Below are 21,957 nucleotides of genomic sequence, written 5' to 3'. Positions count from 1 at the left end.
AGCCCCGAAAGCCCCGTTCCGTGGGGTCGCTACTGTCCCCGGCCCCGCCAGGGAGGCCCCGCTTTCCTCCGCAGCCGACCACTCGCGCCCGAATCGTTGGCGGCCCGACGCTTGCCCGGTTTCCACGGCAACCGCCGCGCACGCGCAGTAAGGTGGGCCGGCACGTAGGGACGCCGGGGGCGGGCCCCGCAACGGCTCCGCCCCCGGCGCGGGCGCGTGTCACGTGGGGCGCGGCCCGCGGCAGCTGCGGCGGCGTTGAGCGGGGCGGCGGTGGCGGTGGTGACGGGGGCGGCGGCCTCGCGGCTCTGGCGGGACCGACTCGGAGACTGCGCCGCCTCTGCAGGTACCGCGTCCCCTCCCCCCCCCGCCCCCCCCGCCCCCCGCGTCCGGCCCCGGGTCCCGAGCCCGCTTCGTCCCCCTCGGCCCGTCCCTCCCTGTGAGCCCCGCCACGCCCCCCGGGACCGGTGCCCCTCGGCGCCATCAGCATCCCGGACCCTCGGACCCCTTCGTCTCTCCGTTCCCTACGACCCCCGCCTCGGCACCCTTCCTTCCAGACTCATTCCTTCAGCCCCGCGGCGCCCCTTCCCAACTCCCATCCCGGCGTTGCACCCCGGGGGACCCCCGTTCTGGGCCCGCCCCCTCCCCAGGGACCCCGAAGGTCTCGCGCCCCACCCACCCCAGCTCGGCCCCTCTGGCCCCAGACCCTAGCCCGGGGCTCCCCGCGAGGCTCCGAGAGTCACCCCTTTGTGCGCTCTCCTTTATTCTCATGTCTGAAGGACTTGGAGTGGGATTTGTTGTCGTCTTTGTTCTGAATTAGGAGTAATTGAGATTAAGGGAGCGCCTGAAGAAAGGCCACCGCCGCTTCCCCAAGCGCGGTGGTTTGCTCGGGTGTGCTGGGCGCCGCCAGGTGCCGGAGCGGAAGGGTCCTGGTCCCTGGTTCACAGGAGCGTGCAGCCCAGTCACCCCAAGACCTGCAGCCCCCGCGGTGATGCCAGCCAGATTCCCGCCTGCGGGGGCGGGGTGTCTCCCAGTGGGGCGGCCAGCCAGGGCTCTGGATTTTGTTAGACCTTGATTCGAATTCCCGTGAGGTCCTGGGTGTGTCACTTTAACCTCTCTCAGCCTCAGTTTCCCCATCTGTAAACTGGGGGGGGGGGTGATGATAACTCTGCCTCCTAACGTTGGTGAGAAAACAGTGAGGTGTCAGGGCTAAAGTCCTTAGGAGACACTTCTGCTTTGAGCCAGCTCTTGGTTCTAATTCCCCTGCCACTACAGATAGCCCGTAGCTAACGTTGCACATCGAGTTATAGCTGCTAATAGCTAACATTTAGTGAGCACTTAAGTTCAGGCACTGTTCTAAGTGCTTTGTAAGTATGAGGTCCTTTAATTCTTGTGATCTCAGGCAGGAACTATTATGTCGGTGTTTACAGGTGATGTAAGGAAAGCCCAGAGGTGAAGTAATTTCACCTTCACCCAAGACACAGCTCTTACGATCCGACTCAAGGAAGTCTATTTTCAGCGTCTGTGGTTTTAGTCACTACAGGAATATTCCAGTAGCGTGGTGTTCAACAAATCGGCATTTTTTTAGTGCATGTTAAAAATTGACATAAAATTCATATTACAGAAAATTCACCATTTAAGGTTTTAGCCATTTCAAAATGTTCTTCGTAGCGCCATATTCGCTCTCTCCAGCCATCACCACTTTTTAATTCCAGAACATTCCCATCATCCCAGAAAAAAAAAAAAAAATCCTACCCCGTTAGCAGTCACTCCCCATTCCCACTGCCCCTGTGCCCTGGCAGCCCTGACCATCTACTTTCTGTCTCTGATTTGCCTTCTCTGGACAGTTCCTGTGGATTGATTCGTATGATTTGTAGCCTTTTGTGTCTGGCTTCTTGTACCGAGCAGAGTGTTTTCAGGGTTTGAGTAGCAGGGCGCATCGTACTTCGTTCTTTTTATTGCGAATACCCCACCGTGTGGATTGGCCACATTTTGTTGATCCATTCATCTGTTGATGGTTGTTTCCACGTTGTAGCTATTGTGAATAGCGCTGCTGGGAATACGGCTGTACAAGCTTCTGTGTGAGTGTAAGTTGTCTGGGGTGTATGCCTAGGAGTGGGTGCCACTGTTGTTTTAATTCCTGTTGCACAAATGGAGACCCAAAACCCAGGACTGTTGGATCTTGGACGAGGACTCCCATGTTCTGCTCTTTCCACTGAGCTTCCCGTGAATTCAGGTTAGCCGTAGCCTCCGAATTGGCAAAGGAAGTAAGGAAATTCCAAAAAGTCATGCTACGCCAATAATAACTTGGTCAAAGTGCTGACCCAGAGGTTGAGAAGCTTCTTAACGTTTTTTTTTTTTTCTCCTCAAGAGTGAAATCCGAGCTGTGAACACAAAGCAGTATTTGATCTATTTGTTACAGAGATATTGTATATGCAGCATCATGCTAGGTGCTGAGGAGGAATTTTAAAGATGGGTGTGATCCCAGCCTCACACCATCACCGAGCTGCAGGAGAATTAAAGACGTAAATCTGAAAAGCAAAGTGGCATAGAACGTTTGTGAAAATAATACAGGGAAATTTGTTTATGTCTCGGGGCCGAGAGGGGTTTCTGAACTGGAGGATAACACAGCACAAACCATACAGGAGGAAGATTGATAAATTTGACTACATTGAAATCAAGACATTCAGTTCGTCAAAAGCACCGTAAAGAGACAAAACATACGGAGAAGCGGTGTCTAGAATATAGAGTGAAAAGGAAGACAACACGGTAGAAGTAGGGGCAAAAGCCAGGAGCAGGCGCTTCACAGATGAAGAGCCCCAAACAGCACAGAAGCTTCAAAGGATGCAGTCAAGCTTATTAGTAATCAGGAAACGTAAATTAAAACCATAGCTCCCCTTTCACAGCCGCCCTGTGGGCGGGAGCCGACGGTGCCAGCCTTTGGGGAGGGGCGCTCCCTGACGGGTGTGGGGATTGGCCAGATAGACCAAGCCGCTTGGGCAGTGCCTGGTTGAACATGTGCGCGGGTGCCCTGTGGCCCCAGCAGCCTGACTCGGGCACACCCCTTCGAGGGACTCTTGGGCGTGTGCTCGGGGGAGGCGCACGAGAATGCTCCCCGCAGCTCTCTTCGTAATTGTCAAGCCAGAAGCCCAACCCAAATGCACATCAGCGGTAGAATGGGTGTACGGGCCGTGGCGTGTGTGTGCTGTGTGTTTGTGTGTAGGGTGCAGCAGCGAAAAGTCTGACCTACAGCTCCCGGGGTACGTGTGAGTCTCGAGAACAACGTTGAGTGGAAGCAGAAAGTCACCAAAGAATATACACGCTGTGATTCCTTCATATAAAGTTCAAAACCAGACAAAACTGAACACTTTCTTTCAGAATCCCCGCTGGGGTAAAAGTACAACTATTTTATTTTATTTTTTTTTAAAAGGGCAAGGGAATGGTGATGTCAGAATTCAGGAGAGTGGTTTCCCCCAGGGTGGCAGAAGGGGATATGATCAGGGAAGAAGTGGGGGGCTTCTAAGACTGGTTTTATTTGTGAAGGAGGGTGACCGCGTGGCTGTCTTGTTATTCTCTGAACTATGCATAATGGGTTTTAAAACGTGTGTATTTTTCAGTTTTTCAAGCTATAGAAAGATTAGTTTTTTAGACACATCTGCCCTCCGGAGGTCTGTGCTCTAGTTGGGGAACCAAGGGATGAAGGAAACGGTTAATGCAGAGTGGTGTGGTAAGGGCTACGTGGGCAAGACAGGAACTCGGGGCCGGGGCGGGGGGTGGGGGGTGGCTTGGTACAGTGGCCTGGGAAGGGGGAAGTGGCACGGGGCTCCCCTTCATCCCAGGCCTGGCGTGTCCTCGGTGTTGTCCGTGAGTGCTGGCATTGAACTGGGACTTGAGCTGGTCTTGGGAGGACGGACCGGATTTGAGTGCAGAGAGCAAGACAGATGCAGACTCTATGAGAGAAGTAACATTCCTATGAAACGCTGTTAATGAAAATAAAGTCGACAGCCCTGGAGCTTTACAGAAAAGCTGGGCAGTGCCGGCTGTTGACGAGGACGGGGGGACTGCCTCGGGTCTACCCCTCTCAGGGGAAGATCGTAGGAATCTCGGAGGCTCTTTTCCTGATCCTGCATACACTAGAAGGTTGTGCTTTAAGGGATGTGCAGGATTTGCAACTTGTCTCTTTACTGTCCTAGAAACTAGACTTGATGGTCTATCTATCCTTCCTTCCATCTATCCATCCATCTTAATTTCCTATTGCTGCTGTAACAGATTACCGCAAACATAGTGGTTTAAAACAGTGCAGATTCATTCATGCTTCTGGAAGTCAGAGGTCTGAAATCCGTCTCACTGGGCTGACGTGAGGGTGTCAGCAGGGCTCTGTCACTCCTGGAGGCTCTGGGGAGAATCTGTTTCCTGCCTTTGGCAGGTGCTTGAGGTGCTGCATTCTCGAGGTAACCCCTCTCCCCGTCGTCAAAGCCAGCGGCCTAGTGTCTTTAAATCCCGCTCGCTGTCTCCTTGACCTCCGCTTCTCGATCGCGTCTCCTCCGACTCTGACCTCCTGCCTCCCTCCTGTAAGGACACGCGTGAGCACAGTGGGCCCGCCCGGATCATCCGGGATCATCTCGCCTCGAGGTCCTTAACTTCATTCCATCCTCCAAGTCCTCTTTGCCACGTAAGGTGATGTATTCATGAGGCTTGAGGATCAGGATGTGGACGTCTCCGTCTCCGAGGGTCGTTGTTCAGCCCGCCACGCTGCCTTTGTTTGGTGGCGAGTTAGCCGTCTTTCCCCGTCATGCTTGCTTCATTGTCCTGGGAAACGTGGCCAGCCCGCCTGATGTTCCCCCGGGCCTCATTCGTTTAGGTGACGTGGTGGCGGCGGTGTTGCAGCCAAGACTTCTCTCTCCGAACCCTTCCTTCCCGGAGGTTTTTGTGGGAGGTTTGCCTGCCCTCTTCTCTGCTAAGTCGCAGCAGCTAAACTCTGGGTCAGGAGGATGTTACTGGCCACAGCAGTGCTTTGAAGAGGTGACTTTGCTCCATGCAGGTTTTTTTTTTCTTTTTAAAGCAGGCTCCATGCCCAGAGTGGAGCCCAATGTGGGGCTTAAACTCACAACCCTAAAATCGAAACCTGAGCTGAGATCAAGAGTTAGATGCTTAACCGAATGAACCACCCAGCCACCCTACTCTTTGCAGTTTTGACCATAATTTTCCCATGATACTTTTATGTTTGCAATATTCCCTTTAGAGTTTTTTTTTTTTTTTTTTAACAAGGTTTGTTTTAGGACTTTTTTGGGGAGCAGTTTTAGGTGTAGAGTAAATATGAGGGAAAGGTACAGGAATTGCCATATACTCCCTGCTCCCACCCACACAGAGACTGCCCCCGTTGTTTTTTGTTTTGTGTGTGTGTGTGTGTGTGTGTATTTTGAGAGAGAGAGAGAGAGAGAGAGAGACAGAGCATGAGGGGCAGAGAGGGGAGGGACGGAGACACAGAATCCAAAGCAGGCTCCACGCTCTGAGCTGTCAGCACAGAGCCCGATGCGGGGGCTCGAACTCATGAACCACAAGATCATGACCTGAGCCAAAGTCGGATGCTTAACCGACTGAGCCCCCCAGGCTCCCCTTGAGACTGCCCCATTGTTAACAGCACTCACCAGAATGGTACCTTTTTTTTTTTTAATGTTTATTTATTTATTTTTGAGAGAGACAGAGCACAAACAGGAGAAGGGCAGAGAGAGAGGGAGAGAGAATCCCAAGCAGGAACCGCACTGTCAGTGCAGAGCCTGATGCGGGGCTGGAACTCATGAATCGTGAGATCACGCCCCGAGCTGAAATTGAGACTCGGATGCTTAACTGACTGAGCTTCCCAGGTGCCAGGACCCTTTTTTTTTTTTTTTTTTTAAATCAAGGCTGAACCTACACTGAACGTCATGATCGCGCAAAGTTCATAGATTACCTAAGAGACTTTTTATGTGTTTGATGAATTAGTCCTGGGACCGTTGCCTTGCAGAAGTAGAAAATGCCTAACAGGTGATAGGGAAGTGCTCCCTTCCCGTTTGGGGGACAGTTCCGACTTTTCCTCACCTGTTTTTCTCCCATTTTGTTCACTGATGATTTAGTTTTCTGTAGAGGCCAGAAAACAAAGCTTCGTAACATTTTTTACAAGCAGACTGTGTAAAGCTGATCATTTGACCGTTATAGTGTTGCTTTCCAAATGGGTTTTTCCAAGTTTCAGGCTAATACCTACCTGCGGGAAAATTAACTAGTCAAACCCTCAAAGCAAGTTAAATGCAGCTCAATACCATGCATATCTTGGTAGGCTTCTAGACTTAAATGTGTAATAAGCTCCTTTAAACCTGGGTTTCCATGAGGTTTCCTGGGAGCTAATGGCCTTGGGGGAAGTCTTAATTTCTTCCTTCATTAGAAAGACATTATTTTCCATCATGTACTACTTACTGAAGGGTGGGGGAGGAGGTTGAGAAGAGGGTGTCAGGAACGTCTGATCTCCTGTTATTTTCCATTTATTGTCCATCTGGGTGTGAGCGAATGTGCAGAAACGTGATGTGTCTGAGAAGCAGCAGGAGTCGGTCATAAAGCCGTGAGCTCTCAATTCAGCCTTGCCTGTCCCCATCTGGAAGGACCAGGGCTCAGGGCCCCACACCTCCTGCCTGCATCACCACAGCCGCCTCCCTCTGCTGCCAACCGCCTTTCACAACAAACCCGATCAGTCCCCCCTTTGCCATAAGGAGCTTAGTAAGTCCACACGCTTCTGTTTGGCACAAGGGCCTTTCACAATCCAGCCTTCCCTCCCCAGTCCCCTTTCCACCCCTTGGTGGACATCCTGTGCTGTAGGCCTGGAGAACTTGTCACCATTTCCTGGCAGGCTGGACCTCTTGCAGTGCCGTGCCCTTGCCTCCTCCTCTCTGCCCAGGAGGGCCTTCTACCCTCTTCGACAGGGCCCTCGCCACATTGCACCGGATCGCTCTGTTTTATGTTTCGGTGAATCCCTTGTACGCAGGGACGGCAGGGGCTTAACTGTGAAGGGTCGTCAGTGTTTGCCACTTAGGTGATCATTGCTGTTTGAGTAGTTCGGTTTTCTGGTAGACTTGCCTACAGACCAGTGACTATGAGTGTTTAGACTTTTGGGAGGTATTGTTTATTATTCACAAATAAATTGGTATTTGAATTTGTCGGTCTTCTGTGAGTTTGGTGGGTGTGAGTTAGCTCTCTCCATGTTGAGCCGTATCTGGAGAACGATGACATTGCACTTCTGTCCCTCAAGGCTGTAGACCAGGCCTAGAACGTGTCAGCCCTCTGATTCTCTGTGATTAAAAAAAAAAATGTAGCAAAGACAGTGCACGGTTAAGGTCTTTGCCTGTGGTGGAACTGTGATGTGAAATTCCGTCACGTAGCCGCGTGATAGGACGGCGGAGGGGGTCTGACGGTAGAGCCGGGAAGCCAGACCGTGCCGGGTCCAAGGCCCTGGAAGCTGCTGCTGCCACTTCGCCTCTGGAGTTGCTGCGTCTTTCTGCTGCCCCTGAGCAGGAGGTCCTTGGTGGGTTTTGCACACGGAGTGTCTCTGCAGAGGGTCGGGGAAGTTTGCGTGGTGGTCCCCTCCCGCGCGGGGGCACAAGAAAGCGTGGAGGCTGAGAGGTGAGCTGGAGACCGGGTAGTGCGGCTTAATGTAGCAGCCGGCTGCTGAGCTCCTGCTGTGGGCCACGGCTGTGGAAGGTGCTGGAAGGACAGAGAGGAATAAGGTTTGCTCTCAGCCCTGGAGGAGTTCAGCCTGCAAGGGGGTCTTCAAAAACAAAATGGTTTGGGACCATGTCCAGGGCGCAAGGAGGGGAGAGGTGTCGCAGAGGTGGCTTTGCTCTGCTCGTTCTTGAAGCCTGCCCCGCTCCCAGGCCAGAAGGGGCAGCTCCGCATGCCGCAGGCCACTTCCTCCCGCCACCTCCGCCACGGCCACACGGGTGCCGCGTGCCTGGGCGCAGGTGGGCAGCCTGAGTCTCCAGGAACGTGGACTAGAGGGGCCGGGCCTGCATAGGTGGCGCGGAGGAAGGTGGATTGTGGGTAGGGGACAGTTGGGGGCCCCAGGAAGGCCAGGCGGACACCACGGAGGCAGGATGGCCAGTCCCCTCATGCTCCCGGGCCCGCCTGCTCCCGGGCTGTGTCCTGAGCTCCCGGCGTGTCTGCAGAGTGCCGTGTTTCCCGGCTCGCAGAGCTGGTTTATTTCCACTTTGCGAAATGTTCCTTAGGACACAAGGTCTGGGGGCGGCGGGGACGTCCCAGCAGGGCGTCTCCGCGGACGGGTGGGTGTCTGCCGTCCTCCGGGGTGAGGAAATGCTTTGCTGCCTGCACCGGGACTCATGGCCGAGGAATTCATGTGTTTTCTTACTTTTTAAACACCTTGATCTTAGGTTTATATAAAGTTTTCCCAGCTGAGCTGTGAGGGCAGAAGGAAGCACTTTATTTCACGTTAGTTTTTGTTCACAGGTCGGCCTTAAGGGGGCAGAGCGGAATATTCCCGAAGAGCCAGAGCTGGCAGCTGGGAGGTGAGAGGACACCAAGGTAGGTAATGGCCTCGGCAGAAAGTTGTGAGTCTCCTTTGTGGTCAGACACCTGTAGCTAGAGCTTTTCTTCACAAATGTTCAGATTCTTGGAAGAAATTGTGTCTGAGTTTGAGGCAGGAGGACGTCCCCTTTACACGGTTTCCCATTAGTACGAGGCCATTCGATGAGTCACACTTGCCCTTCTCCTCTCTAGCTGGAACCTCCTACGTGCCCTCCGTGCAGTTAGTTCCGCCCAACTATTGCTTTGGTGATAACCCCCTACATCTTGAACCATAAGATTTAAATTTTCACAGTGTTTTAGTATCTTACATGTACACCCACCTATATTGGGAGGAGAGATGTAATATTCTAAGAATCTGGATTTTTTTTGTTGTAGTTTTGTTATTCCTAATTTTATTGCATTTTGATGGAAAAGTAGTAGTATATACAAGTCTTATTTTTTGCGTTTGTTTTCCTCGTGGGTTAGCATTTGGTTAGTTAGGAAAGAAGGCACTTGTACACTGTTAAAAGAATTATGCCAGGAACTTCCACAGATGACGGTGTAACGTGGTATCTCGTCTTTACGTTCTTGGAAGAAATGACTGGTTGGGTCGCTTGGTTAGAATCGTGCACTCTTGAGCGGTCGCGGCCATCGTGAGCACCTTGGTAGCACATCAGGTCAGGGGTGTGTCCCGTCAGCCACCTGCCTCAGCCGGGACTGGGCTGTGTAGTGAGATGCTGAGCAGGGACCCTGGGAGAGAGTGACACGACACTCCCTCGGCTCTAGCGTCTGGAACCTCGGAGGGGCATTCGTGGGCAGCGGGGGAAGAATGGACATACTTGGGACCGACAGTCCCGACGCTGAACGCATTTCGGAGGATTTGGAAGTCACTCCAGAGGCTTGTGGCCTTCTGTGTGGCAGATTGATCACGACAGGAGGGACCTCTTGCAGCCAAACTCTGTTGCTCTCGATACTTCATATTTTAGGAAATCTCAGCCCGGGTAGTTGACGAAGAAAAATTACCCCAAAGGAGCGTTTAGTTGTTCTCACGTTATGAAGTATTTGGTTTGCGTAGTTAATGAAATTTACAGTGTTTCCTCTTCATGGTCGATTTTGGCATTCTTGTCGAAGGAGGTACGTTTCTGTGAACAGAACTCCGGTATATGGCTTTACCAGTAGGAGATGAGATGGGCCAACTTCAGCATTTTCTGTGTTATTTGGGGAAAACATTCCTTTAAGGCCAGAGCAGCTTCATTAGTGATCTGGTGGCTGTGCACAGCTCACTGCTTGAGAGACCATCCGTGTGGTGGGGCCTTTGGGAACCCCACTGCCCAATCATCTCCTCAGTTTTCTCTCCTATTTCTTTGTGACTTTGTTGGTTTGTAGTTCTGATTACACATTCACATCTGTATCAGTTTATATGTATTCAACACGTACCTATCTATATTCAGCAGGCTTTCTGTTATTCTGTGTGCCTTTTATCACAGTATGCTGTCACTCCTATAATGTGTGCTGTTGCCGTGGCTAATTGGTTTTCTCCTGCGTAGCTCGTTTTCACTCTGCAGAACTTGATTGAGCTCAAATTACATTGCAGTGGAGTGGGAGGGAATTCGCTCGTTCCTCCTTAAGCATATGCCTATTTTTGATGCTTTTTTGGGGGGATTTTCTTAGTTTCAGGAATCTTTTTTTTTTCCTATTTTAATGGGACTTCTAAAGAGGGCCCATTCCCAGAAATGTTCAGTATATTTTGGATTAAAGTCATTTGTCTTTTATGTAATAAATGCTATGTCATTGTGTTTGTGCGTATGAGTTCTGTTAATTTAATTGCAGTCTCTTGTGATCTCTTTGATATCTTGTCCGTTGCAGACAGCACACGGTTGGATCTGGCGTCAGCGGTCCCCAAGCCTGGTCTAGGACCAAGTTCATCAACCTTGGTAGTGCCTGACTTTTGTCTGTCTCGGCAGGGTCATTTCTCATCACGGGTACACACAGACCAGTTCATACGGCATTTAGAATTGTTGTTTAGGGGCGCCTGGGTAGCGCTGTCGCCCTGACAGAGCTCAGAGCTCTGACTTCAGCTCAGGCCACGATCTCACCGTTTGTGAGTTTGAGCCCCACGTCTGGCTCTGTGCTGACAGCTCGGAGCCCGGAGCCTGCTGCGGATTCTGTGTCTCCCTCTTTCTCCGCCCCTTCCTCACTCATGCTCTGTCTCTCTCTCTCTCAAAAGGAAACATTAAAAAAATTAAAGAAAGAAAGAACGAAAGAATTGTTTTGTTAAATGGCCTTCTCTTTTCTTGGGTACAATTAATGAACTCCTCTGTGAATCTGTAGCGTGTGTCATGGTACCTGGAACATAGTAAGGGCTTTGTAAATGCTTGCTGCGTGGGTACTTACAAGAGCGAGTTGTGTTGGACTCTTTGTTCGGCCGTAGGGAGCAGGGCAAAGGTATTGGTGCCCCGGTGACCTCAGTAAGACAGAGGCGTCCTGCTCTGTTGTCACTTAAGAAAGCCAGTTCTGGGGCGCCTGGTGGCTCAATTGGTTAAGCGTCCGACTTCGGCTCACGTCGTGACCTCAAGCCCCACGTCGGGTTCTGTGCTGACAGCTGTGCTTTGGATTCTGTGTTTCCCTTTCTCTCTCTGCCCCTCTCCCACTCGTGCTCTGTTCCTCTGTCTCTCAAAAATAAATGTTAAAAAAGAAATCTAAAAAACAAAAAAGAAAACCAGTTCCTCGGGCGTGGGGAGCACCTGTTTGATAAAAATATATGTTTTGTATATTATTTATTCACAATATCATTTATGTGAACGTGTATTACAGCTCAGTTTTGTCTCAAATGGATTGTAAGCTCTTTTTGGCCAAGGCAGTGTCTTAATACTGCCTCTGTTTCTTCTACTCTGTCTCGGCGTGGGTGGTGGGCCTCTGCACTGGCTCGATTTGAAGAAAGCAGGGAAGTAAACACACCTCTCAGCTGTTACATGAATTAAAAGTCTGTCTGTCACTGTGCTGGGCGAGGAGCTTTTTTTAGGGCGCAGAGCATATTGTGTTTATCTCTGTATCCACAACATGTAGCACAGTGCCTGAATTTTTGTAGGAATTTGATAGCTCTTGGTAGTTATGTTGACTAATCTCTTTAGAAGAAAAGGACTTTATGAGCTGCAGATGTTAATGAGATTATAAATGGATTGGATCCATGGGTTACATGCGTTTGAGACATTACTGTTAGTTGAATGCATAATTGTCAAGCTCGGACGTCCTTAGATGTCTGTCTTCATTCAGACTCCGTGTGTTCCTTTAACTTAACTAAGCAAAGCACGCCTCTCTCCCTCCCCCCCCCCCCCCCCCCCCCCCCCGCAGGCTGCCATGGCTGCCGTTGACAGCTTCTACCTCTTGTATCGGGAGATCGCCAGGTCGTGCAATTGCTACATGGAAGCTCTGGCCTTGGTTGGAGCCTGGTATACAGCCCGAAAAAGCATCACCGTCGTCTGTGACTTTTACAGCCTGATCAGACTGCATTTCATCCCACGCCTGGTGAGCAGAGCAGATCTGATCAAGCAATACGGACGATGGGCAGTCGTGAGTGGTAAGAAACGTGCTAATGGTAACAGTATAAGCTTTTCTGTTTGTGTTTTAAGTCGGATGCCTTGCTGGAGGAGTTACTGAATTCTGTGGGAAGTTTTCACGGGAACGTAGTTCCGTTGTGATCACGTTCACATTTTCTTACTGCCCTCCTCGCGGAAGGATTGTCCTGTGACGTCTGCCTCTCCTTCTGCTCTCCTGTGCCCGGTCCTGCCCCAGCCCACCTTCCTACCTCTTGCTTTTCCTTTGGCCCTGTTCTGAAATTGCCCTTAGAAACTGTCACCACTTTCAGAAGTGCTTTCCTTAAGTTAAATTTCGTTTTCATTTATCAGTTTCCCAGGAAAGTACCTCCCAGCACTCGTTCAAGCCAGATAGAAGCTTGAAAACCATTCTCTGCCGTGTTTCACAGTCAGCTTGGTGGACGTGAAATCACCCTTCTGGGGTTTATTTCCAGTGTGAACCCTTCTCTGCGCTTAACCCCGGAAATGGGGTATTTAAGGTTCCCTGTGAAGGTTGCACCCGAGACGATCGTGCTCACGTGCTGTGACTTGGGTTGCAGGTGCCACGGACGGGATCGGGAGAGCCTATGCAGAAGAGCTAGCAAGCCGTGGTCTCAACATCATCCTGATTAGTCGCAACCAAGACAAGTTGCAGATGCTGGCTAAGGACATCGCTGACACCTACAGTGTGGAGACCGATATCATAGTGGCGGACTTCAGCAGCGGCCGGGAGATCTACGACCCGATTCGAGAAGCCTTGAAAGACAGAGACATCGGCATCTTGGTGAATAACGTGGGCGTGTTTTATCCCTACCCCCAGTATTTTACTCAGGTCTCCGAGGACAGACTCTGGGATATCATAAATGTAAACATTGCCGCGGCCAGTTTGATGGTCCACATAGTGTTACCGGGAATGGTGGAGAGAAAGAAGGGCGCTGTGGTCACCATCTCTTCTGGCTCCTGCTGCAAGCCGACTCCCCAGCTGGCTGCGTTTTCTGCTTCCAAGGTAATGTCTTCCCGACTGGAAAATGGCATCAGAAGGCAATAGGACCTTTATTACGTGGTTTGGTCCGGTTTGCTGAGCTCTTTGTCGGCAGCTCGCGTTGACTGTATTTTTTTCCTGAAATGGTAATAAGCAAGCCTTTTTTCCCTCCTGAATTTTCTTCCACCTTCCCCCCGAATGAAGTCTTGACCCCTGCTCCGTTTTAACAGGCTTATTTAGACCACTTCAGCAGAGCACTGCAGTACGAGTATGCTTCTAAAGGAATCTTCGTACAGAGTCTAATCCCGTTCTACGTGGCTACCAACATGACCGCACCCGGCAGCTTTCTGCACAAGTGCCCGTGGTTGGTGCCTTCGCCCAAAGTATACGCACACCATGCTGTTTCTACCCTTGGCATTTCGAAAAGGACCACAGGATACTGGTCCCATTCTATCCAGGTAACAGTATGCGCTCGGCTCTTGTAATTAGGTTAATGCATCCTGAACCTTTCTAGATGATACATGGCAATCTGATTGAGGCCTACCGCGGAAACGTGAGAATTGCAAATTCTGATTCTTAAACCTGACGCTCTTAGTGGTTCTGGTTAAGTCACTAAATTCCCCTTTGTGAAGTTATTATTTTATCAAGAACATCGAATAGTTTCATCTGTGTGATCCCTAAGAGATGAGATACGCTGCTTTCATATAGGGAGATGGTAGCAGTGTAAAAATACTAAGTATTTACGTGGGGATTTCAAAGTCAAACCGATTCTAGTAATGATTGAGAGGGTGCCTCTAAATCAGCAGTGTAACCCACGAACGCGAAACCAAGGTCGGTCTGTATCTCACATAACCATCGAGCCAGCTAATGCCCCAGCGTATTCTGGAACTCATTTGTTCAGGAAGCATAGACTCTACCGTTGAGTTTCCTGTTCAGGCGTGACAGAGGTGTGGGTCTTTGGTAGTTGAAGGAGTAACTTGGATATTTGAAAATTTGGTTCCAAGTATTCGGTAGAGAGCTCGTGATTTGTTAGAGCAGATTGTGGCGGAATTGGTAGGCGCGCCCTAGTTTAGAATGGTTGCTCTTTGACACGTAGTTTCTTGGTTGCCAAGCAAATGTTTTTGAGACTGTTTGTGCGTAAAGATCGTTAAATTTGTCGTCACCAAATTCTTAGGTAAGTAAATCAACAATTTTTACTTTTATCGAAAGATTTGGCGAAAAGTTTCTTGAATAAAAAGGAGTTTTACTTACGTGGTTGTTTCCAGGCCCTTCATTCCTGGAGAAAAGCAGAGAAAGGCAAAACAGTAGTTTTCGAGGCCAGCGGACGTCGAAGTCAGGTGAAAAATGAAGACCTGTCAGGGACGGGATGGGGCTTAGCCGTGGCAGATGTTTTGACTGCATTTCTAAAACACCCACATTTTAATGATAATTAGTTCACGTTGATGAACTCTTCTTGAGAACGTATATTTTTCTGCCCAGAAAATCTGTTAATTCCTAGAGTAGCTTTTTGTACAGAGCTGTTAAAACTTTACATGTTTGTCTGTTTTCGTCTCTATTTTACTCAAATTATTCTCAGCATTATCACTTTTTTCTTCTTTTTAAAATTCTTTTATTTCTTTTGAGAGAAAGGGAGAGCACGAGCGAGCCTGCACACGTGAGCAGGGAGGGGCAGGGGTAGAGGGAATCTTAAGCAGACTCCGTGCTCAGTGCGAAGCCCGACGTGGGGCTCAGTCTCGTGACAGAGAGATCATGACCTGAGCCAACATCAGGAGTCGGACCCTTATCCAGCTAAGCCACCCAGGTGCCCCACTTTTTTTGTTTTCAATTTTACAACAAAGATTTGATCGTTCATCACTGTTTTGTCCATAGTCGGATTCTCAGCTTTAGACGCTGTGATTTTTCTTTCTAATCGTCATCTCTTCCGAATACGGTTTTCTCGGGCCGCAAAGATCAAATTTTGTTAAGATTTCCTTCCTCTGTCAATTTTTAGTGCCTGAGGAATTGACTGGGTGAAGTTTGATGTGCCCCACGTACCAACCGTATGAAACGTTACCTGTGCTGTTTGTCTCGGTTAGTTTTCCACATTTCGAATGGAGCAAGAGTAGATATACCGTGTTGGGTTTAGAATCTTGGAAATCCTTGATGACGTCGATGAAGGCAGTTTCGGGATCTTTCTGAGAGCCGTGGGTTGCCGTGAGCGGCGGGGAGGGACACGGAAAACGCACGGGCTACAGATGCGGCGGCAGGTGGATTGGGCCCGAGGAGGGAGGTGTATTTGTCTGTCCGTTTATGGCAGCAGAGATGTGGCTGTTCGTGAGTGCTGGGGGGAAGGGCTATGTGGAGAAGAGTGGCCTACAGATGGGAGAGAAGGCGTGGTGCTGGAAGCGAGGGCAGGACCGAGGGCGCAGTGGAGGGGAGGTGACGTGGGCCTGGGGACAGTGAGGAAGGCGAGGAGGCCGTGGAGGCGAGGAGGGGCTGCTGTCTGGTGGCTCCTGTGAGGGACTCGGAGAGTGAGGAGGTATGGGGGGGGTGGGGGGGTGCTGTGTGCGGGTGAGTGACCCTTGTGGGACCTGCTCCCGGGACAGCCTCTGGAGTCATTTCACCACCCTTTACTGAGAATGCAGTGTATTCAGCGATGGCTGCTAAGTGTATAAAAAAGGCTCTTTCTGATGCACTTGCACAGAGGTCGGGGGGGGGGGGGGCGGTGGGGGGAGGTGTCCTCACTCCTTCCCCGGGCCGCAGCCCTCGCGGGTGTCCGCAGAACACCGTCCGACACGGGAGCCGCGTTCGCTCGCGGTCTCACCTTTTCTGCGTTCTTGCCGTCCATGGAGTTGAACGATTGCCTCTTCCCTGCGTTACACTGGTTGTCTTAATGATTTGCGAGCAAAAAAATAGAAAAAAAACGATTTGGACTTAAAACAGCTAGAAAGGAGTCCGGTGCCTTTCCTTTAATTGCTAACTAGTGTTCAGCGTTGATTCGGGAGCACTTCTCATTCGCAGAAGCGGCACCAGGCGGTATTGTCCGCTTCGGAGCACAGAGCGAGGCCGACGGAAAAGCTGATAGCTTTCTGTCTGTGGGTCTTGACGTGAAGGCCAGAGACACTCTGGTATGTGTTAGGCTGGAAAAGCCATTAAGTCGACAAGTTGACCAGAAAGGGTCTTGCTTAGGCGCCCGGGGGCTGTGCTCCTGGTGGTCCGCTGACCGAGCCACGGGGACCGGCAGGCGGGGTGGGGCATCTGGGCTCTCTCTGCTCGGAATTTCTCCCCACGGTGGGTGTATTTGTTCACGCGTGCCGTGTGTCTGTGGCTATTGGAAAAAGAAGACGTGGCGTTTAGAGGAGAGGGGAGCTGGGGGGCGGTGAGGAGGCCCTGGAATTGCGTCTCGAGATGTGGTGAGGGGCCAGGGGAGGCAGGCCGGCAGCCGTGTCAGAGGTCACGGCCCCCCTTGCCCAGCCCAAGTTCCCGTGCCGGCTGCCGCCCGGGAAGGGGACTGCGCACCGCACGGCTTCGGTGCTGCTGTGTTTCTTCCTTTGGAATAACTCTGGCGCGAGGATCCAGCCCAGGTTCTTTGGGCTCTTTTCCATCTTGGCTCTTCCCAGTTCTTACCCAGGCCCCACCGCACCGGTCTCTGAGGAACACGGCATCGGCATTTTCATTGCTGATGCAGATTTGCAACCAGCCGAACACGCCCGTTTGCTATTGAGTTTCTCCTCCGGCTCCGGGTCCCCACGTCTTACTGAACAGCAGTCCCTGGAGGGACTACACTGCGTCCGGATCGGTTACTGTTGGCTTTTGTCCCAGGAGAAAAGCAGCTCCTTTCCTTGACCTAGACAGTGGGTCAGGGTCTGAACGTGCACAGAGCCTTCCAGAGCCCGAGACCCAACCCTCCCTTCCCTCCTTCCCCGCCCCTCCCAGACACACTCACACTCGCTCCCCTTGTAAACAAGTAGGTGGGTCGCCCCTTTAGTTTCTAATCTGTCAGTACACAGGGGATGAAGTTCTTTCCTCTTCCAGTAGCTCTTTCCACCAAGCTCTTTCCACGCTGCTACCCGGGGTGCTAGGACCCCGCTCGGATAAGTTGGAGATGGTGTGCCCGTGACGTCTCCACATGCAGCACGTCAGGACGGTGGCACAGTGCACCCCGATGCTGGTCCCCTTGCGGTAGACAGTGGTCAGGGGTGGAAATTAAAAACGAAGATTCTCAGGTGTTCTTCCCTCCTTCACTGGATACATACTGCAAAAACGCATCGTAGTCCACCCTTTCCAGAGGGGGCCCGGAGCCAGAGACGGTGCCGAGCCCTGTAGACACCATGTCTTTTCCTGTATGTCCGTACTTAGGATAAAATTCAATTGATAAATTAGGCACAGTAAGAGATTCACAACAATAGTGAGGAAATAGAACAGTTATAACAACACTGTAATCAAAGTTACGTGACCCTGGTGTCTCTCTCTGTCTCTCAAAATACCTTACTGTCCTGCACTCGCCCTTCTCGTGATGACGTACGAATGCGGTCTCTCCGAAAATACCTTGCTGTTCGGTTCGCAGCCTTCTTGTTGTTGTGTGCCTCTGTGATGAGAGGAAGTGAGGTGAGTGACGTAGCATTAGGCTGCTGTTAACAGGGTGAAAAGTCAGGAGATCGTCTGCTTCTGGACCACACTTGACCTTGACCTTGACTGTGGATAACTGAAACCATGGAAAGCAGACCCGGGACGGCAGGGGCACTGCTGTACTTGGAAGAGGGGCTCCACTTCTGGAGTCTGCCCCAGGCTCCTGTGTGTTTGAGTGCGTCCCTACTCCCGGCGTCCTCTTGGACTTCCTGGAGCTGACTTCCTGGATCTCCTTGGATTTAGAACCTTTTGCTTGAGAGCAGCAGCTCCTGGGAGGAGGATCCAGGTATTTTCCCCACAAAATCCTGCTTTGCAAAGAGGTCCAGAGAGACCTTAGTTGCGTCCCCAGAAAGTTTCCCGTGGCTCCTGGCCGGATACTGGGCTCCTGTCTGTGAGGCGGTGGGCTGGTGCTTCTCTGGAACCTGCAGTGGACATCCGTGGCTCCACGACTGTCATCCCACAGGTCATGATACTGGGCCCCCCTCCTGTTCATTGTGGCCTCCCCACAGTTGTACAGGTACCCCGGGTCTGGGGTGACCTCTGTTATTTTAGTTCTGTTCAAGGCTAGAATTTTAGCACTTGCCAGCCGTCTGCTCCTCTCTCTGTCTTCCTTTTCCTTTTCTTTTCCCTTCTTCAGGGGCCAAGTGTCCTGTGCTCTACCAGCCGAGCCCGCCAGGCCTCCCATTCATCTCCTTCCCTACCGTACTAGTAGAGCTTCCGCTCAGCGCAGTCCTGGATGAACTTGTCAGCGTAGCGCGGGGTTTTTGTCCACCTTGGCACGGGTGGCATTCGGCGTTGGATAATCCCGTGTTGTGGGGCTGTCCTGGGCATCCCTGGCCTCTGCCCACTGGATGCCAGTAGCACCGGCACCCCAGTTGTGACAACCAGGAATGTTTCTGGACATCGCGTTATATCCCCTTGGGTGGCAAAATGGCGGGGGTGGGAGTCCCCGGGACAGAGCGGCATCGGTAGGATTCTCCCCCGGAGTGCCCAGGCCGTCGTCCTCACAGCTCAGGTCTGTCCCACGGTCCCGGTGTTTTTGACTCAGTTCTCTTGTTGCATTTCGCCCCATCCTGCCCCTCAAACCTTTTCCCACACGGTACTAGTCACCGATGCATTTATCCGCTTCAACTGCCTTTTGTTCCTGGAGTGGTCTTGTCCTTCTCAGCCAAATGACCACCCTATTCATCTCGTGTTAAGTAAAGATGGACTCATACTCCTTCCTGCATGTACGTCTGTCTAGCCTCATTGGCGGGGGTGGGGGGGTTGGCGGGTGGTGAGTGTACTTGCATTCCCATGGAGTCTAGCACAGGTTCGTATACAAAACTAGGCGTTTGGTACGAGAGCACCTAAGGGCTTTTTCTTTTTTTCGTATTTAATTTGATTGGTGGTATTTGTTGCATTAAGTCATATACTGACATGGAAGTGTCTGTGCTTTGCATTCTACGCTTCTAACCTTTTTCTCTTTTATTTTTAGTTCCTTTTTGCACAGTATATGCCTGAATGGCTCTGGGTGTGGGGAGCAAATGTTCTCAATCGCTCTTTGCGTAAGGAGGCCTTATCCTGCAAAGCGTGAAGCCGCGTGAAGGTTGGGAACTCTTGCCAGCTCGCGGGAGCCTGCAGTATTCTGACGTTTGGAAGAACACATTTACCTTCTGTGTTTTCTTTTATTACTGAGTATTTAGCATACTGTTGACTCATCGTCTGCAAAGCGTACGTAATACTTTCAGAGAATGCTGTGGAGAAACCTCAAGGGCCACATCACACGGATGGTACAGAAGTAAACAACGACTGAGGCACGAGAACTGGTTGGGGGAACCTAAATTTTGATGCTTTTTTTTTTTCCCTCTAAGCTGTCCAAAAGCCATGCGATTTACATTGTTCTATGAGCTGCAGCAATCTCGATAGTGAAATACAATACGACTTGTCAGCTCTCATCGTTTCGAATGTTTTTTTCTTTTTTAAGGGAAATTATCTATTTCAGTAGATGAACTATAGTATTGATTTTCAAATGTTCATCAGGAAAGACTATTGAAAGGTGTGATTTTGTAAGATTGCTGGTGTAATTAGCAGTAGAACCCTGTATCATATTGTATAGCTCTGTTTGTGTGTGAAAATGCTACACTTCAGGCGGCATTTCACTAGAGGCCATGTGCGTATGTGTGTTGTGTACATCCAGACAACTTTATTTATGGTTAAGTTACTTTGGAAAATACGTCTTGTTAAGATGGCCTAACGTGGAACCTTATGGGGTATTATAATTCTAGATTACTCCTCTTCATACTAAATAAGCCCACCCAATTTTGTGCTATAGGTTTGCCGTGTATAATATCATACATCCTGTTGTTGCTTTTTTTTTTTAATCTGTGAAATTAATTCATTACTAGATTTGGACCTATAACGGTTGACCCTCCGTCATCTCTTGATTTATAATTGCTGTGGATAAGTAGTGATTTCTCAGCCTCTGCCCCACTTTATAACTGAAGTTTAGCCCTTTAGAGCTTATATCTGGTTTTCATATCCTGTTCCATGTAATATTCTCTTATAGTGGCATCATTGGAGTAAACGTCAAGTACTTATGTCCTTGTCGTTAAAACATGGACAAATTATGTGTGTGATAATGATGTATGTATTAGAAGCTTGTTCTTGGTTCGTGTAATGAGTTTACACGTTATAGTGAACGCTCTCACTGATGTGAAGATCGTTAGGCACAACCCCCCACGATAGGAGTTGGCGCTGAAACCTACCGTGAAATAAATGTTTTTGGCTCGGATCTTACAAAGCCAGACGTTTCTGAGGACCGCTCTCTAGTGCTTTGGCAACCGTAGATCGCCATGTGGACGTGACGGTACGTGCCAGTTAAGAATTGGGGGTCTGTGATTGTGACGCTGATGCAGAAACTAGTAAATGGGTTGAAATCAGGACTTCTGTGGAATTGTTTTCTCCTGAGATGGTACTCCATTATGAATCAGGCCAGAGCACGCTTCGGTGTCTTACCCACGATTTCGCCAGTGCTGTTGCCTCAGTATTTCCAGATCTGACACGGACTCAGAAGATCAGTGATTGAGTTCAGAAGCTCTTCCACTGACAGACCAGGCCTTCGTTACACAAAAGGAAGACCTTCACACGTGAAAACTTAGTAGCGGGATCACGCGGCACTGAGCACGTTGAGGGAGTTAGCGTGGATGCCTTCGTCACAGTTGGCATTTTCCCTACCCAGCAGTTAACATACGGTCATTAAGACTAGAACAGAGTTTGCTTTCATGCCACATTGACCTGAAGTTTTCACTGACATGGAGTAAGAAGCAGCAGCTTGATGTAAAAACACCCCGTTTATATCTAAGCTGTTATGTGGTGAGGTATTGAGTCGCTGTTATGTGATGAGAACAAGTAAACCATGTCCGTGATGTTGTAAAATTCTCTACTTGGCAGGACGTTTGTAAGAAAGCTGCTGCAAAGCTTGTGAAAGATCAGAATGAAGAATGTTCCTTAGGTTTCTTCTTCGATAAAATACGTTTTCCCAGAGCTCATTTGAGAATCAGAATTGGCCCCACTGCGGATGGGATTTCTTAGGAAGAATGTGGGAACTTAAGAACCTTTGAAATAATCTGTGAACTGAAAATTTAACAATAAAAACTGTTGCTTCTCCTTCCATTGGAAGAGGTTTTGCTCTGAGTAATTGTATTTGGAATGAAAGATTTTTCCCCCATAGGAACAATTCCCTTAAAATTACCGAAAAATAATTGAACCTGTGAACACCTGTGGTAGTAATTCATTAAAAGCTGCTAATTCAGCAAGAAAATGGTCCATAACCACGTGTCTGTTAAGTCTTTCAAAACGAGTAAGTTGATGTTTTGCTCTCATTCTGATAGGTTGAGTAGATGGAGCTAGGTTTTGATCATTGATTTTGGCGACATGGAGATCACTACTGGTTTTGCCCTGAGCCATTTTTTCTGGATGAAAGATAGATTGTAGTGGGTTCAAGAAGGAGCAGAAAGAAAAAGGGAGACAGCAAGGAGAGACAGTTCTGTTTTGTTTGTTTTTTTGAATGTTTTTAATCTTTATTTATTTTTGAGAGAGACAGAGTGCAAGCGGGGGAGGAACAGAGAGAGAAGGAGACACAGAATCCGAAGTGGGCTCCAGGCTCTGAGCTGTCAGCACAGAGCTGGATGGGGTTGGGGGGGGGGGTTCGAATTCATGAACCGTGAGATCATGACCTGAGCCAAAGTCGGACACCCAACCAAATGAACCACC

The 21,957-nt window shown here is 50.0% G+C and overlaps 1 protein-coding gene across 2 annotated transcripts; it reads left to right on the top strand.

Annotated features, from left to right (window-relative positions):
* The first annotated feature begins 260 nt into the window (after positions 1-260).
* Positions 261-21,515, top strand: HSDL1 (hydroxysteroid dehydrogenase like 1). Of its 2 annotated transcripts, none has more exons than XM_047078844.1 (6): positions 261-343; positions 8,485-8,559; positions 11,893-12,118; positions 12,674-13,119; positions 13,326-13,553; positions 19,181-21,515. In XM_047078844.1, exons 3-6 carry the CDS (start codon positions 11,899-11,901, stop codon positions 19,277-19,279), a joined length of 993 nt encoding a protein of 330 aa, XP_046934800.1. In that variant the 5' UTR covers positions 261-343; positions 8,485-8,559; positions 11,893-11,898; the 3' UTR covers positions 19,280-21,515. The 2 variants fall into 2 exon arrangements, with proteins under 2 accessions (XP_046934800.1, XP_046934798.1); XM_047078842.1 differs by lacking the exon at positions 19,181-21,515 and adding an exon at positions 14,361-14,741.
* Positions 21,516-21,957: the final 442 nt, after the last annotated feature.

The sequence above is a fragment of the Lynx rufus genome, unplaced genomic scaffold, assembly GCF_022079265.1.
Source record: "Lynx rufus isolate CCGP_SWC_20201006 ecotype Redwood Valley unplaced genomic scaffold, mLynRuf1.p SCAF_16, whole genome shotgun sequence".
In the NCBI taxonomy this organism is placed as follows: domain Eukaryota; kingdom Metazoa; phylum Chordata; class Mammalia; order Carnivora; family Felidae; genus Lynx; species Lynx rufus.
This window is presented reverse-complemented; position numbering and strand designations above follow the sequence as displayed.

Excerpts from the sequence above, each read along its gene's own strand:
- HSDL1 (XM_047078842.1), top strand. The coding sequence starts at position 11,899 with ATGGCTGCCGTTGACAGCTTCTACCTCTTGTATCGGGAGATCGCCAGG. Across the intron at positions 12,119-12,673 it reads ACGATGGGCAGTCGTGAGTG|GTGCCACGGACGGGATCGGG; the intron begins GTAAGAAACGTG and ends CTTGGGTTGCAG. Across the intron at positions 13,120-13,325 it reads CTGCGTTTTCTGCTTCCAAG|GCTTATTTAGACCACTTCAG; the intron begins GTAATGTCTTCC and ends CCGTTTTAACAG.